A 21,301-nucleotide genomic window follows, 5' to 3' on the forward strand; every position below is an offset into this window, starting at 1 on the left:
GGTAAACATGAACAGTAGGTATAATATTGTTTTAACAAACGACAATATTTATTGTTCAATCGCATCAAAAAGTCATGGTGTACACGTTTTAGAATATAATGTAGACTTAGTACCTACTACCTAAGTATCTATCTACCTGTATTATGTTATCAATATAAGGTTTAAAAGCTCCTCACAATGTGGCCAACGTGTTTTGTTTTGTTTAGATATCTACTTAAAAATATATTATATTAACAACTTTACCCAAATATTAGTGTGTTAGATTGATATTAAAAAAATAAACATAAATTGTCTAGGTTAATAACAACAAAATATAATGAGAATGAACAAGTACTTACAAAATTTTCTTTTAAGAATAAGTCTCAGAGCATCATACTTAGTTAAACATACAAAAAAACACAAGATCATGTTAGGTAACAAAAAATTAAATAATGAATACTACGAATTTTGACAATACTGAAGTGTTCATCGTTCATAGAACATAATACAAGTAAGTAAGTATATTATATTGTTAAATCGGTGTAAATGGTAATCCATTATAATATATTTTTATGTGTATACACCGCACAAAATTCACTGGTGCCTACAACGTGCATATAATATTAATTATTAATATACAATACAGATAGGTACAACGGTAGGGAGTTATTCTAATAGTGATGTCATTTTAAATACAAAATAAATCATGTTCGATATGCGTTCGATAACTACCTAGGTACATAATATAATAACTGTTATGTTGAATTATATTTTGGAATATCAAATGCATTTAATTAAAAAGTAGTTACAATACAATCTTTATTTAGGTGATAAATATCATATAAATTATAAATAATAATAATACTTTGAGAATAATTATTTTCATCCACTCCCTAATTAAAACTTTATTTTAATCCCTCATATAGGTAGGTACGCATTTAAAAGACACTGAAAATTAACTTATACTGCACACACTCGTAGTATTAATTGAAATCGATAGTTGTTGAACGAAATACGATTCTCGTTTGAAGACAATTGTAAAGCATATTATCATTTTGATCGTAATTTTAATAATATGCTCTACCGAACAATACAAGACAGCAGCTGCAGTGTAAGTATATAGATTCAACGAGAAACCCCATTCCGAATCGTATTAATGATGTTGGTGCGTATTGAATCAATATATATTAAGGTGGGGCTCAATGAAAATAAATATGTACATTCTATTTAGAGAATTGTTTCTCTATAATATTATGCAGTCAATGATTCTATCAAAAATGTATTCTAAAAATATTGTTAAATACTGCTGCATGTAATATGACGTAAAAACTATTTGAAAAAAAAAACGATCGATAACTAATGTAAAAAAAAATAAAGAAAAATGAATAAGACGAAATACTTTGATCGATAAATAATTTGTAAGCAGTGAAATGTTTATAAGAAAATATTATTACGTATATATTATAAACATATATACGAAAAGCGAAAAGTAGGAATACGTGTCGTTTAAAGAGTTAAATTTTAATTATAATGTATGAAATAAGATAGGTTATTAAAGCTCATCCAAAAGTGAAATTCGAATAGTGGAAAATGAGAAAAAAAATTGCGTATTGTAGTCCAATATATAGGTTATTTTACGTAATCGGCTAAGACGTTTCGATGTCAACGTCATCACCAAGAAAACCAAGAGGTATTGTTTTGACCGGATGACGAGGACGACGATGACGGAGAGAACAGATTAGTCAGTGGTGAAAAAGATTTAGGAGACTTGAGTCCGCCGCTGCCATCTTCGCCATCCAACGCCGTTGGTTTTTCTCCGGCCTCGGCGTCCGACACACAGGCGTTCACTTTGGTGTTGGTCTTACGTTGCATTTCGCACTCATAAGTGCGCACGTCTGCGATCGTCATCGATATCCAGTCGTCGATCCACGCGAACGCTTGACGGTGACCGAGCAACAAGATCTCACGAATTGTCTGCGAAAGATACAAGTCGTTACTTAGAATTTTTCATTTTAATTATTATTTATTGGTCTACAAGAAATTAACAAATTTTATTCATGTAATATTATGTAATTTAGAAACAAAAATCATTAAAACACGTATGGACTCCGTTCACTCAAGCATACCACAATTATAGTTTTCAAACATAACTTCTACTTATTATATGAAACTATAGACACATATTATTATTATCATTATTTATTACTAATACTAGTATCTGTATGATATATTATTTTATAATACGTAAAATAAAAAAATCATACATTTTGAATATTTTGTTTCAGACTTATCAGAGATAATATTATATGTTCCATTTTTTCCCTGTAAATTCTGTGCAAAACTAGCCAAATCGACTAATTTCCTAATATTCAACTATGAACTTAAGACTTAAGACATATAATTTTGGTTTTGAAATATTTTTATCGAATTTTAAACAGTTTTTACAAACAAAAAAAAATGGATCGTACATCAAAACCACCTATGTGTTTAATTATTAAATGTAATCATTTCGCGTCAGTGGCGACTGATTTTTACATGCACTACTTGATCATCAAAAATATTATTATGAATATTCAAAAAAAGGTCATAGTTCCATCCTCTCATTACTGACACCGTTAAACTCTATTGCTTAATGACTATGTTTTTATGATGGGATTATATATTCTAGTGTAGATAAATTCTAGTTCCCGACGTTTATTACTTTCAGAACTTAAATTATTTTCTAAAAATCCGGAGGTATCCTATATTAGTATCATGTATTGCTTATACTAGTTATACTTATATTTTATAACTTTGCAGGTTAGGTAACAATATAGGTTTCATATAATCTATGTTTTACATTAAACGCACACACTATATTATTATCTTTTATAAAATCATATTTTTCAAATTGTGAAAAAAAAAATATATGATTTCTTTATATTTGAAATAATTTCACCTTTCACTTCACCCCCTCAATTCAAGTTCCCTACATCTAGTGCATATATATGCAGTGACTTGTTTAAAGATATATTACATTTATGTATCATGTTATATAATACCATTGAAAATAGATTATTTAAATATTACAATTAATTGTATAGGTAATAAATTCAATATTATTATAACAATAATATTATCACAATATTTTTAGTATTAACTATGTTCCAATTTTTCAATAAATTGTACAAATAAAGGAAAAGAAAATTGCGAAATTCGCTGGAATATTGTTGTCGTTCGTTTATAACTATATTCGGGTTAAAAACGAAGTAAATACTACCTATAATTTAGCATTTACAAAGTGGCAATTTGGGATTTGAATTAACGAAGATTTTCTTCAGGCCATCCCCCGATATGTAATACACTAACACTAATATCCCGAATGAGCCCTGATGGTAGATATAAATTAACTAAACATAATTACATGGCACTTATATAGGTATTTTAAGTGCCATATAATCATACCTAAAGTTAAATTATTAGTGTACCTACCCAATGACAATAATAATTATAAATTATTTACAAATATATAGTCTTAAACTAGAAATAGAAAAATATTTTATTATTTAATACTTACCTATTTATGAATGATGACAATTATAAAATAGGTATTATTTATTACCAATCACAGAATATTTTTTTATAATAATATTATCACAGTTTATAAAGCATTTTTTCTACAACTACTGCAGGGCTCCAATAGCTACAATACTACATAATTGTATGACACTAATATTGAAAGTAAACATATTTTATATTTACTTTTTGAATATACTCTTCGGCCTTGGATTGAATACCCCACACCTCGAACGATGCCTCAACCACTTTATACGAGCACATTATCGGTGAAGTTGTATTTTTCCAATTTTCCGGCAGGGGACCCCTCATGGTCTTTTTCGATTGGAAAAACTTCAGATCCTATAAACAACATTGAACACACATACAATTATATGATCAAATATGTCTATATAAATATTATAATTACACTTTTACAAGTTATAATAATATAATATATATATATATAATAATTTCGCACAATTATAATTATAGGTACCTCTTCCTCTTTATAGTGTTTTGGACTGACTTCGTCGTACGCGATGTCCACGAAATCCACAACTCTTTCCACTAACTTCTCGCCGGTCAACCCGAGGCACTATAAATTTTATGCAACAACAACATTTTAAATGTAGAACACGCAATGTGTGCAAAAATAATTAATATGATATTTTAACAGGGGAGTGTGTAGTGGCCGAGCAGATTGTAGTGGCTGCGCACCGTCACCGGCTCGAATCCCGGTCATATGGGCGGCATCGCTTTCCGAGCAGTTCATGCTGTCTGGAGAGGCCGCCACCCTCCACCGGAGCATGGTAGAAACCTACGGGTGCCAATTCGAAATTCTGCCAAAAACACCCACGAGTACCAAAACCAACAGTTCCTTCTCCCACAGTTCCACAGGCTAATGGCCCTTGTTCATTGTTGTCGAAGTCTCGACACTCCAATAAAAAAAAAAAATAAATATTTTAACAACTAATAATTACATTTTCTGTCGTTCCTGAGTTATCTTCGAATTTCGTGTGGATAGTAACGCTCAACTTCGGAATAAACGAGCACTGTCGGAAAAAAACAAAGGATAAATATTAATTGAATTTAAAAAAAAACAAGCTTGATCTTGAGATATCTAATATTATATTTTAATCGTCACGATTCGGTACTTACAGTATATTCTGAAAATCCAATTTCCGGGCGCAGACATGAAACCAACCAAAAGAAACATATTATATTGTTATGTATTAAACTATTCTAAGCATATTAAACTTTATATGTTAAGTTTAACTGTTAAATAACTACAATACCGTAAAACTGTGCATGCATACGCTATGTGTCATGAGCCAAGTACCCATGTTACAACACAGATGTATAATTTGTATATTGGTCTTAAATATTTCGTAGTATTTTAGTATTTTGTCCAGTCGGGTGTAAAATACAACAAATTAATGTATGTTATCAATACCTAAGTATTAAGTACCTATACATAATAATTTGTGCATTACTCTAAATCTATATATGTATATGGTAAATTCAATTATCACTAGAATCTTAGGTTTTTTTAAATGTCTACAATGTATGACATGTATCTATATTATACTCGTACATATTATATTATATGTAGGTATATTATTACAAAATCAATAGCAAATACATTATACGTATTCTGTATAGTATATACAATATATATACACCAAAATCAATTTCGTCAAAATTTAAGGATTTTTTCATATCGATAAATTATATTTTTTTTTAACCTTTATTCACATCAGTATCTGATAATTATTTTTTTCTGGTTATTTTTATAACAAGTTGATTTTATATTATAATAATCATCAACAAGTTAGTAATTATTTAATATTTTACAAAGTTAATTTACAATTCAAAGACTATACTGCTCGTTATAAAAGAATTATCAATTAATTTCTTAATATAATTTACTGTATAATGCACCGTACCTACTGGATTTACTCGCTTTAAGACTTTATTTAAATATTATAACTGTAGAATGTACTAACTATAATATAGGTACAAAATTATTTAAAATAATATATATATTAATCAATAATACCTGTGATCGTGAAAGGATAATAGTTCCACGATTTTTCAATGATGTAAAATAGTTTTGGAATGATCGCTTGAATCCAATATGGTAAACGACTGAAAAAAATAATTAAAAATTTTAATTTTTTTTCAATTATATTCTTTGCTCTTAAACTACACTTACAAAAACACAAGAAACGGTACCTAGTACCTACCTAATCAGTAAACACGTGATAAAATTAAAAATATATAACGATTAAGTATTTATAAATTGATAACGACTTCGACATTAAAGTATAGTAATTATAAATTAGTATTAATTTAGTATTGACTTAAAAATAATATAAATATTCAGGGGTGGACTGGCTAGAGGAGTGGCGGGTGCTGCGAACATTTGGGCTGTTTGAATACATTTAGGTAAATAACGTATAAAATGTTTTATTATTTGTAACTATTATTATTTTCTATTTCCTCGAGGCAAATTTTCATTCCTAGTCACCTCCTGAAGGCATTGATATACATGGTGTTTCTTAAATGGTTGAGGTAACTAGTATATGAGTATTCTTATACTCTCTATACTTTAAAAAAAAAAAAAAGCGGGTAAGTCGTGTATGTCGCTCTGCTGTACAGTAGGTTACAAGTGGGTTACTGTAATGGATTGAATTAAATTTGAATCCAATGATATTATATCATTGTATACAAAAAAACGATTCTGAGCGAAGACGGTTTATCTGTCTAGGATATATTATAGATTATTAAAAATTTTCAAATCTTAGATTTAAAAAGAAAAATATTTATGAATTTCTAGTTTGAAATAATTTGCGAATTTTCGTGATTTTTACATATGTTATCAAAATTCAAACTTTGAATGCTTATAAAAAAAAATTGTGACTATGAATTTCTTTTATTTTTTCAACTGCTATTGTAACAATATGTTAAGAGCCTTGTATTAAATTTTCAAGCTTTTCTGCCTAACAAATAAATTTTTATCGATATTAATTTTAAAAAAACTAATAATGATCGAAAATTTGAAATGCCTATGAATAGATCAACTTAAGTCGACATTTTTTGAAAATTGCATGGTGGATAGAATATACTTATATAAACATTAGGTGAAAATTTCATGTATCTATGGTCATTTATTTTAAAATTACATCAAAAACCAAAATCGATGTTGTCGAAAAATGAGTGTGCGTAAAATTTCCCGTTTTTCCCTTAATTTTTAGTTTGTTTTTCTCAATTATTTAGAAAAGTATTAAGCATTTTTTACTTTTGACCCCCCAAAGTACCAACTAGATTCACTTTCTGATCGAACGAGGTACTGAAGTCAAAAATCGAAGCATTTTTACTGCCCCAAAACGGACAGACACAAAAAAAAAAAAAAAAAAAAAACACACATCATGGTAAAATCAATACATTCATCGCTCCGCTCATAATCTAAAATGGTGTGACACGTCGATTCGTATGAGAAAACTACAAGGTAAACATTGGTGAAAGTCATTTATAATCATTCAACACACATGATTACATTGGTGCATTATTTTACATTTTCAACTAATAAAAATACTAAATAATAAAACTAATGTTAACAGAGTTGTAAATAATGTAAATGATCGAATTTAAGTTAGGTATTTGTTTTAGATGTACAGATAATAAAACATGGTAACTTATATCCGCAATGTCATAAGTCATAAGTTATAGATGTATGAAAAAAACTATTTGTGTTCCTATTTATACTGAAATTCCAGTTTTTGGATACCACAGGAACATAATTATTTTGACTCGATAAGATAAACATTTCATTTTGTACTTATGGTAAATGACAACAAATAACTATCACCAGTGTTTACCTTGTAATTTTCTCATACGAATCGATGTAATTTTCAATTAATTATTACCATGATATTTATAAAAAAAAATGTATAACTGTAAAGGTACCTACAATATAGTATTGTAGAGGTATATCCAGTAATATTATAAAATCAAAACTGTTAGACTCAGTCAGTGCCGGATAGACAAGGTATCGGCCCGCCGAGTTTTAGTTTTTTAACCGGCCATAAAAGGGGCCTTTTTCAAATAAAAATGTATAAATTGATCTAGATTTGACGTAGCGCACAGAGTTAAATAAATGTATTCAAATTTGTGTTATGAAATAATTGCCCTAACATTTGCGATCGAAATTTTTTTTTGAGCGGCCCACCGAAATTTTCCGGTAGCTCACCTAACCAATCCGGCCCTGGGAGTTAAATCAACAGTACACCCATAGGCCATAAGACATAAAGTTTGTGTGTAATGTAATAGATAGGTAGATATAAGATTACTTTGACAAATGTATCCTTTTTTCAGTAAATTGCCCTTTTCCATGGACGGGATCTTCGCAAGGAGCATTGATTATGGTCTCTACGCCTTCTCCGTTTTCCGTCTGTTCGTAGCTGTGCCTGGCAATCATGTAAAGTTGACCAACGTGATACTAGAAAATAAAAATATTTGTTTAAACCATTAGTTAAAGACTGTCACTGCCCTTACATATTATTATTTATAATATGTACCTAACTAATACGTTATTAGTAAATGCATTATTGCACTTACAATTTTACTATAACTCCGAAAACGTAGTAGGTACCTACCTACTGATTTATCGGCAAAAAAATCTAGTTGATTTCTAAAAATGCATTCATTTTTACCGTTTATACTCGTTCGCGGTTTGAATTGATAACCGTACACTAAAGCTCTTTCAAATTTCCATATTATAAAAATCAAAAATATACCTACACTCCCACAGACCCGTAATACTGTAAATGTGACAATGGTCAATGTTTTATCAGTATATCCAAAAATTATCAGTCAGTAATTTTTTTTGTAAACTCGAATGAATCGAAATCGACGTAGAAAAAAACAAAAACAGTAGTTTGAAGGTTTGAACCAATATATAATATCTAATACTATACATTTCATCAAACTATATAGGTCATAGGTGTATAAACCTTATCGTAATCGCCGCTTCGTTGAGTCTATTGTAACTTTATCTTGTTTTCCAAAGACAGATGGATGGAATATCTACGTTAGCTAGATATTATACGTAGATGTAATAACAGAATGCTAATTTCAGATTGTGAGAATTTATCAGATATGATACATAATTTTATTTTTTTAGGAGATTGTCAAATATATTATGTATTTATGTATTATTATTTATTATAAATAATTTAAAAAAATCCACGTATGGCGTTTATTTTCCATGGAGTAATATTACCTACTCTAAAATATTTACTTAGTTTTATTTTAACTAAACACAAAATAACAATTACGTATAAAGATACGTAGGTAACTATTATTTTAAGAACTTGATTATTCGATACTTATTAGGTAGTAATCAACCTTTGGTTCGATGAATTATTTGTTCAGTGAGTGGTTAGGAGAATAAGTTTAAAACACTGCCTTCCTACTTTCTAAGAAACGCCAAACGCCTAAACCTATTTCTGTAATAACTGTATTTTTGTAATAGGTGAAATGGACTTTTCATTTTCATTGACAATTTAGGTAGAGAAAAAATATATAAAAAGTAAAATATTTTTAGTGAAAACTTCATAGAATATTGTTTTTTTACAAAGACAGCATAATAATTTAAATTGTCAAATTTAATTATATCCTTTTACTGTTTTACCGACACAATGTTAATTTTTTTTAATTTTATAAGTGTTAAAGTTGTTCATGCTAAACCTATATTGTCGATAAATATTAAAATAATTATTTTATCTTTGTATGTAATGTAAAGTTGGAAATAAAACAGTTTGTTTTTAATTGCAATATATATTACCAAAATATATTGAATCAAAAATCAAATTTTATTGATTAATGATTGGCAACAAAACAGTAAATAATTGACAAAAAAATGAAATAAATAAATAATAACCGTACGAATAAATGTAAAAGTATATTCAGGTATATAATATGAAAATTCCACCTCATAATTTAAATTTAACCAAATTTCCACATTATATTGTTATTGTAATGATTGTATACAATTATAAAGTATATATTCTGTATAAAATTTAGAAAAATTACTATGATCATAGGTTGTATGTTCAATGTTTATATACATGTTAATAGTATATAAAACATCTTTACCTATCTTAATTTTAGTAATAAATAGTACCTATACCTACCCATATTTTTATTCATTATCGTTAACTAGCTTCGTGTTCCATATTATATACCTATATGAAATGTGAATATTAATTACTACTATTAAGTAGATAAATAAACTTCGAATTTTCATACATAAGTTTAATGCGCCTACTCACTTGCTTTCTTTTAGTAAATAATTTTCAAAATATGCCATATATATCATATAGGATAAGTATAAAAGTATTACACGCAGTTATGAGAACACTAATTATTATAAATACAATCAATTTTAATTTATTTATAATCAATGATACAACTAGGAATTATTAATTTATAATAAAACTATATTCAACAAAGACAAACCATGGTTGCAAACTTGCAAATACATATTATACCCAGGGCCGCATTTTTAGTAGGGCGCAACAGGTGTGATTGCGCTGAGCAACTTTAATCCTGCTCCTAGCAACTTTAGGCGTTAGTATACTTTAAGTTAAATTTATGAGCTATATGAATGTTGTAATTTTACTATTTAATTTGAATTTCGGTACTAAAATATTATTATTATTTAGCACAGATAGATCAAACCAAACTTGATTGCTATTATAGCAGCTATATCCCATCATATATTATTCTCATTCGTATAATATTAAGGCTAGAAAACAGTTGCTGCCATCAGTCATCACTACTAAATAAGTATATAGGTGATTAATTTAATTCAATATAAAGATGTTTAATTGATTTAGTATTAAGTCATAACATTGGTGACTGGTGACTATAATCTCAGCTAAAAATATTACTTTTCGTAAGTACATTAGATTCTGTTCTAAAGAAAGCAGATTTAACAGTTTGGTAAGCAGCTGGTATGACCAAAGAGGGGGTATTCGACGTAAAAAATCGACCATCATATTATAATGAAATGTTAATAAATCCTTGAAATAAATATTATCTTAAATGGTAGGTAGGTAGCACAAACATGTAAATTTGTTTGGTAAAAAAATGTTATCACTGTCTATGTTTTATTCATTTTTTTATAGGTTTTTGACAAACAAAAATCTAACATTTCTATAGAATTTCGGTATGACTCGTAAACTCGGGACCCCCTCCCATTTTCACGCTTCACTATCCCACTATAAATATAAATTCAATGTCGGCCTAACCAAAAGCAATGGCCCCGGGGCCGTGAATGCAGCTATGGTCATTACTTTTTTTAGGGTATTGTAAATTTTATATTTGCTTGGCAAGGTCTTGCCTTGTCCATAAAAGGAATAAGAACCTCATAAAGTAAAGTATTTATCAAAATATTGAACCATACGTAATTTTTAGGTGCAACTTTTCTTCAAGGGCCAAGGGTAAAGAAAAATCGCTTCAATCAAATATATTGTACATTAATTTTGGAGTCCATATAAAAACTGTTCATTATCCATCATGGTATGCCAGACTGACAGTATAATGTGTATTACTCTTAAATATTTTTATCGCGTGCCAGATATAGAAGTTATACATAATTTCGAATAAATGTATAGTTGTATAAATCCTCGTATAAATCAGTTACATAATTAATAGATAAATATTTTATTTATTTCAAGAAAAACCAATGAAACCATTATAATAAAATTGTATTTAACGATGTTTAGACACAACAGTCATAATACATATTATTATATACTTAAATTAGATTAAAAACATTATTCATATGAAGTTCGTACGGCATAATTAATGTAGAATTTTTATCTTATCTATTGTCAACAACCAAAATTAATATAAACCATAAAAACTATAATTGATAATTTAGTTTTAGTCTACTCTTTTGGATTTTTTCATTACACATTATTTGAGCTTACGTCTCATTTTTAATCAAATGACTTCAAACATATTAATATTACTATTTGTTGTTACTATAACCATTGTTAAAGGTTAAAGCATATCGTTAGTCGTTACACAATAACAAAAGTATCATACATACTATATTATTGAACCACGGAGTTGTAAGATAATGAGTAGGTTACTTATATTTTTAACTTCAATAAATATGTAAATTACAATTTTATCACATTATTATTGTTGTCGATAAAACTCGACATTTATTCATGATAGCAGGTAGGAACTGCATTATTAAATATAGATAGACGTACTATGTAAAATCCATACAATATTTTACTTTTTATTATTGAATAATGTATAAAATTAATTTTGAATGTATATTTTCAACACTTTAGGTAATACATAATTTGTAGGTACTTGAGTTACAATTTACATCACCGATTACCCACATAAAAATCAACTTGAAAAATTATACATTTAAGTTTCCATTCTATAATACAATTTTAATTTTAAGTAATAAGTAATGTCATTAGATCCTCATATAGTATTTTGTTATTCAATATAATATCCATTTGACGATATGGCTATATAACACTCAAAATATTTGTTTTTTATTGCGCATAAAAATAACACCAAAAAAAATAAACTGCATAAGTAATATTTAAAAATAATTTATTCGTGTTTTTAATTGTTTAAAAAATATATATATATATATTATGTTATAAAGATCGTTCCTAAGTAATTTCTTAAGTAATGAAAAACTATAACTACAGGTACAACAAACTCACGGTATTTACTTCAGTTTTAATGGGTAACAATGTAATATTAGTTAGAAAATATGTATTATGTCCTTACATACAAAATATCTAAAACGCAAAAGAACAGAAGAAAAACGTCACGAGTCAATTTCTTTTCTAAATGTCGCCTTTCAGTCTTAAAATATTATTCCCCTAATTAATATGAAAGTGTTATAAAATAAAATACGATAATAACAATAAAAATATTATAGTTAAACACGACAAAACTTTTTTAAATAGATTTTAGATAGTACAATCCATTCTCGAGATAATTTTAAACTTTAAACATTTAAAATCTTGTAGCTAAAAATTGACTATTGATACGTTGTTCCTCTGTGGTCTTTTCACATTGAATATTACTTGAGTAAAATTAATATTAAACTAAGCGTGAAATGTAGAATAAAAAAAGAATTACGTATAAAAAGAATTCAATATAGGCGTCTACAAATCAGAATTACGATTGAAGAAAAAAGTTTTTGTTTTTAATAAACATAATTTAAATAATTAACAGGAGCTTCATGTGTTTTGTCTTACCTATAAAATTCAGATTTCACAAATGGTGTACATACAATCTACGCCCAAATATCTATTTTATGAACGTACCTATACAGAGCCTTAAGTCACATTAAACAAGCACAGAACAATAATGATTTAATGACATTGAAGTACACTGCAGTAGGTACCTAGTGTATAGAAAGAAAATTAAGATATGTGTGCAGTTTCATAATTGATCCATAGTAGTTATGAACTCTGTTATTACTCATAAGTCACACTATAAAGATTGTTGTGCACACAAGTATAAATCCTAACATTACGCGATAGAAAGACAAACGCTTATAAAGCTATTACCAGTTACGATCTAGTTGGTATATAAAAGTGGTGCAAAAAAAGTATTTTTCTTATTCGGAATTCCATTGACGACAATAATAAATTAATAATAATCGCACAAGACCAATGCTTATATTATTATTGTACCAAGAGAAATAAAATACAAAATATACACCGTCTGTAAAACATTATGTAGATATACCTACTAATATTATATTTTAATGATAACGTAACGCCCATATAACAGTCTAAAATAACCTGCGCATCTTCGTATACTAACTCGTATGAAATGCAAATTTCAAAAGTCGGTTAGGGTATAATTTTGAAATGTAATTTAGACGGTTTGATATTGATAGAACATAACCTAACGTTTGTTAAAAATACTAAACCGCCCGAGAATTGGTTACAATGGTGTTGGATTTAGTTATGCCTTTCGAAGCATCCAGAAACTTAAATAGTTATGTTTACGAGATACTAATTGTTAGTAGGCAAAACCGATTGCAATTCAACGATTTGAAACGTACCTAATAACCTTGGACAATTGTGGTTTTAACATCTTAACGGTCATCGACGTGTAACCAAAAGTGACATAATATTATATAATGGGACGGGTTGCAGCACGCGTTTGAAAACTCTCGAACAATATTATATGAACCTATCGCAAAAGGTGGCATACAATTTATTTACAGGCATAGAATTTTTTTTCTACGGATACATTTCAAAATGTTTTATTTTTAATGGTATCTACGTTAACGGTTTAATAACGACTTTTGGGACAGAAAGAAAAAACTATTAATATTAAGACATTATTATACCGTTTATTATACAATTTTAACAATGTTGTAAAAGTCAAATGTTGTGTAATCAGAAATCACTAACAATTTACATAGTAAAAATATTATTGAACCGATATCGATTTAGTAAAAATTTCAGATAAAATTTAATATCAAAAAAATTAAAATTAAACGAGTTGGAAACAAGGGTGAAAACACAAACTTAACTCAAAATTATTCAATTCTGTTATTAATTAAGTAAATACCGCTTATTATGTGTATTTAAACTAACATTAATTCTTAATATTATACTTCGAAAATACTTACAAATAATAAAAATAGGCCAAGATATGGAGAGAAATAAGAACTAATAATTGTAAATACTAACATTTTGGTCATAATTCAACCTTGGTTATTATAATTTATTTCTTATAAGGGTTGTGGTTTCTTTTTGTCGACTAAATACACAAATTTTTAAACCCATTAAAAGTAGGTACTAACTACTAGGTTATAAATTATGAACTTAACATTCAGAAAGAGCCAAAATAATTATAAATATAAACAAAGAATAAAAACTTACCCATAATTAAATCTTTAATTTACCAGAAATAACAAATTGGGCTATTGAATGTTAAAAAAAAACATCAATTGTTTCATATAAACCAAAATAATTCATGAAAATTAACATTTTTACCATACGTTATTATATATTATACAAAATTGTATTTACATAATAAAATTACAACTACCCATATTTTTCTGTGATTAAAAAAACATTTCATGAAAAATATAGTGTACATAGGCTAGGGATAGGCTAAATGAAATAATCAGGATTACGCAGAAAAAATAAAAAATTTACTATAAATAAAACAAATTAGCCATGAATTATTGAATCCATTAGAATAAAAATAATTAGTCAATAACACTGGAGGCGTCCTCCACACTGTTCATATCAACATCTAGACTCTCAATTCCTTCTTCCCGAATGAGATTTTCTAATTGTTCTTTGGAAAAATCGGTTGATTCTTCCATGTCATTACTACTTTTATTGGATGAATCGATGATACCAGCTTCCACAGCTAATTGAGTAAGTGCAGATTCTGTACTAGCCGGTAAATCAGAGGATAGCTTGACAGAGGATGGTACTTTGGGATTGATGGCAGTAGATCTTGGTGTACTTGGTGAATTCACAATATTTGTGTTCTTCAGCTGGACAACATTACCACCAGAATTTGAAGTTAAGATAGCCATATTATTTTGGCCACTAACCATTTGAAGGGTTACAGGCTTACCACCTATTGTCATACCAGTTAAATTTGATTTACCTAAGGTAACCATTTTACGATTACCAGTTCCAGCCATAGTAATTGTAATAGGTTTACTTCCTGTTGGTGTATTGCCACCTGATGATACCATTACCATTTGAACAGGTGAGTTGCTTACACTGGTGCGATTAGTCATATTAGCCTGGGAGGCTGAAAAGGTCTGTATACCCCTGAGATTCGAACCAGTTGTTACAATGATGATTTGTGGGGATGCTGATCGATTTGGGTTACCTTTTTGAATAACAATAGTAGGTTTATTGGCGGCAACTGGTAGTCTTGCGCCAACAGTTTTTAATGGGACCGTTTTCATTGTTTGATTTGATTTGATAGGACTACTTTGTTGATTTATTGGAGGATTGATGAATTTTAGAACAGATGGTTGCATATTTTTATTTGGTGTAGTAGTTCCAATCATCTTTCCTGGAATACCTTGAATGAGATTACCTTGGCTGGTCTTAACTAAGGTAACAAAATTTGATTGTGAACCACCAGGTTTTTGGAAAATCACTTGCTTTCCAAAAACATTAGATCCCGTTTTAAGAACTGTACCAGCAACTGAAGTTTGTAAGGCCGGGCCGGTTATACGAACTGCTTGTTGTTGTGGCACCGTAGTGTTTACAGGCGACATAACATTTTTTATTGATCTTTGTGTTTGAACAATTTTAAATGGTGCACTCGAAGTCTTAATTACAGGTTTTGGAAGTTCTGATTGTTTAGAAACTACTACGGAGGTTTTAATCTTTTGAGTAGCTGATGCAGCAGCAGCAAGAGTATGCATGGCAGCATCTGATAGCATATCCATTGAAGGAGAACTGACAAATGCAGGTGTCTTTGGTGTAACAGGACTTGCTGCCTTCAAATTTTGGGGTAATGATGGTGTAACGTTAGTGCTTTGAACAGTTTTTATTTTCATATTTCCAGATGCTTGAGCAATAACAGGAGTGAACTGTTGATCTTTTACTAAAGAAGAGGAGTTAACAGTAGACCCTTGGGGCAATATTTGTATAATTTGATTTGGTTTGGCAGGACTACCAGCTTTAGTATTGGTAGTAGGTAAAATCTGACAATCATCATTATCAGTGTTTTTCTTAGCTAATTCTGGTGTTAAAAATGGTAACAATGAGTAATCAATCATTGTTGGTGGAGTTGGAGCTGTAGTATCAGCTGGCTGATCATACTTTTGAATTTGTAAAATATAAGCATCTGCAGTCGGTACACTATTCCATACAATCTCTAAGGCATTAGTAGACGCACGAACCAACTGATTTTTAGCGCACTTTTGTGGTTTATCCACTTCCAAATACCATAAATCTTTACAACAAACCTGATTATTCCATGCTTTTCTATATCCATCTCGACCCGACCACACATACATTCTTGTTTGTATATTTGCAGCACAATGACCTGCTCTAGCTCTAGGCATATTGTCTTCATTCATATCCATGTTTAGTTCCTCCCATGTCATTGTTTCTAAATTTAAACAAGCTAATTGATTTGTACATTTCCATTCTTTTTCATGTATAGGTAACTTGACTTCTTCAACGAATGGAACCCAACCGCCAAAAACAAACATTCTATTTTTTATTGTCACTGCTGTGTGCAAAGATCTTGGTAGAGGTTTAGGACCCAAAACAATAGGTCTATTCCATGACATAGTATCTATATCTAATGTCCAAAGATCTCCTAGTCGACACCCACTCATACCACCATAAATTATAAGTTTACATTTTCCTCTTGAGTCAGTATAAGCTACTGCTGTATGGGATTCTCGAGGAGGTGGAAAATCGCCTACTGTTTCTGGTATATCCCAGGCTAAGGCATCTGGTGAAGATATATCTAATGTATATAAATCATTTAAATATCGTGGTATATTATTTTTTGGATCATTGCTATCATTAGCTAACCCTCCAAATAGGTAAACTTTGTTACCTATCAATGTAAAACTATGACCAAGCCGTGGGCAAGGTGACATATGATAAAGGGGAGGTCTAGGCTGAAGTTTACTCCAATGCCAACGACTTGCTTGAAGTTCATATAGTTCATTTGAATACTTTCCATATTCAACCATACCTCCAAAAATTAGTAATCTAGTATTATCTACAACTAGACCATATGCAGCACACCCAGGTGGTATATCACCAGAAGTCTGAGGTATAAACCATTGGTTATTGGCTGCATTATAAACATGTAGTTCATCTACTATTCCTTCATTTCCTCCACCAAAAACAATTAAAAGATCTTTAATAGCAACTGCTCTATGCCCATGACGAGGCCTCGGTTGAGGTCCAATAGGATCAAGAATTTTCTTCCATTTTAATACTGGAGTTGAAGGCACAATGTCTTGTTTTAACTCCATTTTATCTGTACGTTCAGTATTCAACAACATTATGTTCTTTTTATATTCTGCAATAAAAAAAAAATACCAAAAATATTAAAAACTAGTTAAAAATAGTATAAAATATTCATATCTTTACTAGTAAATAAATCAAACTGAACTGGAAACTTTGGGGACACTAGATTTATTTTCTAAATAGTGAATATAAGTATAATATATTATACAAAAAGCTCAATTAATCTAAATCAAAGTTTGTTTTTACATACTTACCTTCATTTGTAGAAATAATTGCAATTATTAGTTGAAAAATCATAAAAGCCACTTTTTAAATTTATCTTTAGAAAATAAAAAAAATCCCAAAGTTTCCATTCAATCAAAATTTAAAAGAAGGGTACCACATAATCAAAGAACAAAATAAAAATGTTAACATCATTGATAACAACAGCATAAATAAACAATTTATACACATAATAAAACAATATAGTAGATTATTATAGAATATTTTTGCATTGAGTTAATTTTTCCTTAATTAAATGTGTACATAATTGTATACACAAAATAAAATATACTAATAACAATATAAAATTACTTGTAGGTACTATAATACTAAATATTATCTACCGTAAGTATATTTAACAATGATGAAATCTATAATAGGTACATAGGTACAAAAATAAAAACATTTGTAATTCAATTATTATTTATGTCTATTCTGAAACAAACATCAGTCTATTTCATAATAACTATTAACCTTACAAAATAAACATAGGTAAAGCCATAAATGTAAAAAAAAAAAAATGGTTTATTCAAAATAAGGGGCATGAGTAATAAAGTTTAATAAACCTTAATAAATATATAAACAATTCTAAAATGACCAAATGTTATTTTACTATTACATATTATGTATAAATTTATTTAAAAAATATCATATCATTAAAAATAATTTACACCTATTTATTCATGGTCAAAATATGAAATTATAGATGTATTATTTATTGATAAAATATATCTAGTCTAAAAGGATTTTTTGTTTTAGTTTTTTTTTTTTTTGTCTTAACTATTAACAGATTTCATCTTTAAGCCTGAAATTTGTTTTTAATTTTTTGTACATATTAATTTACTGTAGATTCCCATTTAAGCAGATATTGAATTAAGTTATGGAGATGCCAGTATAAATAGCTGTTTAATTTTATCAAACTAACTAATAATTTTTATTTACTAGGTATAAAATTATGATATACCTACTTTTTGAATGTATGTAATGATATCATTTACCTTACTTTTTATATTTATTAAACCGATATCTGATATTCAAATTTACTAGTGTAAACTTATATTATTAAATATAAAATGTTTAATTTTGGTAGGTATCATCTATTTTTTTTCATACATGTATACACTATAATAAAATTGAAAGTTATTTTACTACCAAAACAATCAACATAAAACAGGGTTAATGTGCCAGAAGAATAACTATTGAATGTTTAAGATAAATACTAAAAATAACTACAGTGCATTTATGTCCGCGTAGATAAGCTCAATTTATTTACTATATACATATTGATTGATGACCTTTTACGGAAAGCTACAGCTAGGTAAAAAATAGTCACCATAATATACAGATATACAGATATATCAAAACAGTAGTACCTAGGTATAAACCTTTAGTATTAGAGTATAAATTTATCCAATTAAATCAATAATACTAAAACGGTAAAAACATTATGCTATATCGTATTGATGGTATATTGGGAAGAAAATAATAAGCTATGAGGTATAATAATACATATAATTATACTAATAAATTGAATATTACAGGTATCAATAATTACCTTAAGTATTTTGTAGTGAGATATTCATTGTTATTTCCCTAATCAATATGGTTTTACAAATCAATTTGAGTCAATAATAAAAAATTACTTTTCCAAAATCTATGTAGTATGCTATCTATTTTTTAAATTTATATAAGTACCTAATAAAAATGTTTACAACATTAATACACATATACACTTATTTTAAAATCATTCAGACTCAAAATTAATTAAAGAACAAATAATAAGTCTTTACCTACCCATATAAATTAATTTAAAATTAAATTTGTATTATAAAATTAATACTATGCTATATTTTAGTCTCAGTGAGTATTCTCTAGATGACTTCCATTTTTTATTATTATTATCCAATAGGTAGGTAGGGTAGTAAGCAATAAATACCCACCAAGCACTAATGATGTATTTTAGTTATTATTTCTACCACTTTATTTATTCAATAGGTCCTTCTTCATAGATCATAAAGATACTCTAAAAATTACCAATGTATTTTCATTGTCATATAATTAAGAAACAGTGCACCAAAACTATTTTTCTCTTAAAATGTACTAATATAAAAAAGTACAGTCCATTAAAACAATAAATGTCCACTCAACACCAATAACCAACATAAAAGAATACTTTTAATAAATAACAACAAATTATCATAAACAATTCAAACAAACCTTTAAGATTGGTAGATATTATCCAAATATATTTCAATAAAAATACATAAGAAAATAATTTGACCGATAATATCAATTTATTGAGAGTTGACATAAAAAATTAGCTCATTAGGGGAGGATTTCAATTGTATAGAACATTATCAATGAAATGAGCAAGTAACTGACAAAACATGGATACAAATTAGCAATTACAAACACAAGAGCTAATGAACAGAAGCAATCTATCCAGTGTCGGATGCCATTATAGTGAAAACAGAAGTGGACAGGACATTGAAACCACCACATTAAATTGAAACCCATAAGAAATTGGCAGTGTTGGCAACTGGTCAACTTACCCTCCGAAAACTGTGATCGCAGATGAAAGAGGGGGCAAGGGGCGGTGTTTGGGAGAAGAGGGCATAGGGCATAATTTGGCTCGCGGGAACAAAATCGCAGGTAGGAACACACAACAACATTGCAACGGACACAGAGAAACGATGAATAAGGGGCTCATAGAGAATTATTGTTAAAACGATCAAAAAATACAAGGGGCCCACGGTTTCGGCGGGAGGCCCAAAACAGCGGGTCCAATACGAAATCTCACAGCAGGCCGTAGGCGGCCGCCGGTAGACGTGCCGCCAAAATAATCAAATACATGAACGACTTGCGCCGCTGGTGGTGTACTCTGCTTACCTCGTCGACAGTAAGCGGCATGCAGATTCGGTACTCCTTGATCAGGACCATAGCGCTGCTGGTGTTAAGCGCGCGGCTCCCAGGGCGCTCAGATTTACGGGGCTCGGCCGCGGCGGAGGCGAAGACTAAGGCTGTGGCGGACGTTGAGCTCTTGAAAGGCCGTTTTGGAACGGCGTCCGTTGAACGGTGGCTTGGTTGCTATATGGTGGACTGGCCGGAACGCGACAAAACGAGACGAAAAAAACAAAAACAACAAAAACAGTGAATAATCTCGGATCAGCAAAAATGTAAATATACAAAACACGGCTATCCGACCATATTATTTAATATTTTCGTGGGGCAAAGAACGGTACGCGTACCCACTGCGGTGTCGGTGTACGGTGTAGTTGCAAACTTGCACCGGGCGAACCGCCCAGATAGCCGCGGTGACGCCGGCGGAGGCTACCGTCATGGAACGTAAAACGAAACGCTTTCCCGCCTCGCCGCGTTTTGGGTGATCGTATCGGCGTCGGTGATGGGTGAATAGTGCGCCACTGCGCCCAGTGCGCCCCCCGACGAGAATCTTACAAGGGCACCGGACG

At 29.4% G+C, this 21,301-nt stretch overlaps 2 protein-coding genes across 2 annotated transcripts; both read right to left on the minus strand.

The window, feature by feature from the left end:
• Positions 1-26: 26 nt before the first annotated feature.
• On the minus strand, positions 27-20,856 carry rdgBbeta (cytoplasmic phosphatidylinositol transfer protein 1). The gene is made up of 8 exons (XM_015520141.2): positions 20,721-20,856; positions 7,869-8,017; positions 5,576-5,664; positions 4,675-4,682; positions 4,497-4,568; positions 4,013-4,111; positions 3,721-3,876; positions 27-1,953 (listed from the first exon to the last, which is right to left on the minus strand). Exons 1-8 carry the CDS (start codon positions 20,769-20,771, stop codon positions 1,651-1,653), a joined length of 927 nt encoding a protein of 308 aa, XP_015375627.1. The 5' UTR covers positions 20,772-20,856; the 3' UTR covers positions 27-1,650.
• Positions 12,152-20,859, minus strand: Hcf (Host cell factor). The gene is made up of 2 exons (XM_015520140.2): positions 20,721-20,859; positions 12,152-17,622 (listed from the first exon to the last, which is right to left on the minus strand). Exon 2 carries the CDS (start codon positions 17,603-17,605, stop codon positions 14,807-14,809), a length of 2,799 nt encoding a protein of 932 aa, XP_015375626.1. The 5' UTR covers positions 17,606-17,622; positions 20,721-20,859; the 3' UTR covers positions 12,152-14,806.
• Positions 20,860-21,301: the final 442 nt, after the last annotated feature.

This window comes from Diuraphis noxia, unplaced genomic scaffold (assembly GCF_037042655.1).
Source record: "Diuraphis noxia isolate RWA-SAM2 unplaced genomic scaffold, SU_Dnox_SAM2 contig0004, whole genome shotgun sequence".
Taxonomy (NCBI): Eukaryota; Metazoa; Arthropoda; class Insecta; order Hemiptera; family Aphididae; genus Diuraphis; species Diuraphis noxia.

Excerpts from the sequence above, each read along its gene's own strand:
- Hcf (XM_015520140.2), bottom strand. The coding sequence starts at position 17,605 with ATGTTGTTGAATACTGAACGTACAGATAAAATGGAGTTAAAACAAGAC.
- rdgBbeta (XM_015520141.2), bottom strand. The coding sequence starts at position 20,771 with ATGGTCCTGATCAAGGAGTACCGAATCTGCATGCCGCTTACTGTCGAC. Across the intron at positions 8,018-20,720 it reads TGCCGCTTACTGTCGACGAG|TATCACGTTGGTCAACTTTA; the intron begins GTAAGCAGAGTA and ends TTTATTTTCTAG. Across the intron at positions 5,665-7,868 it reads AAAAGGATACATTTGTCAAA|TCGTTTACCATATTGGATTC; the intron begins GTAATCTTATAT and ends TATTTTTTTCAG.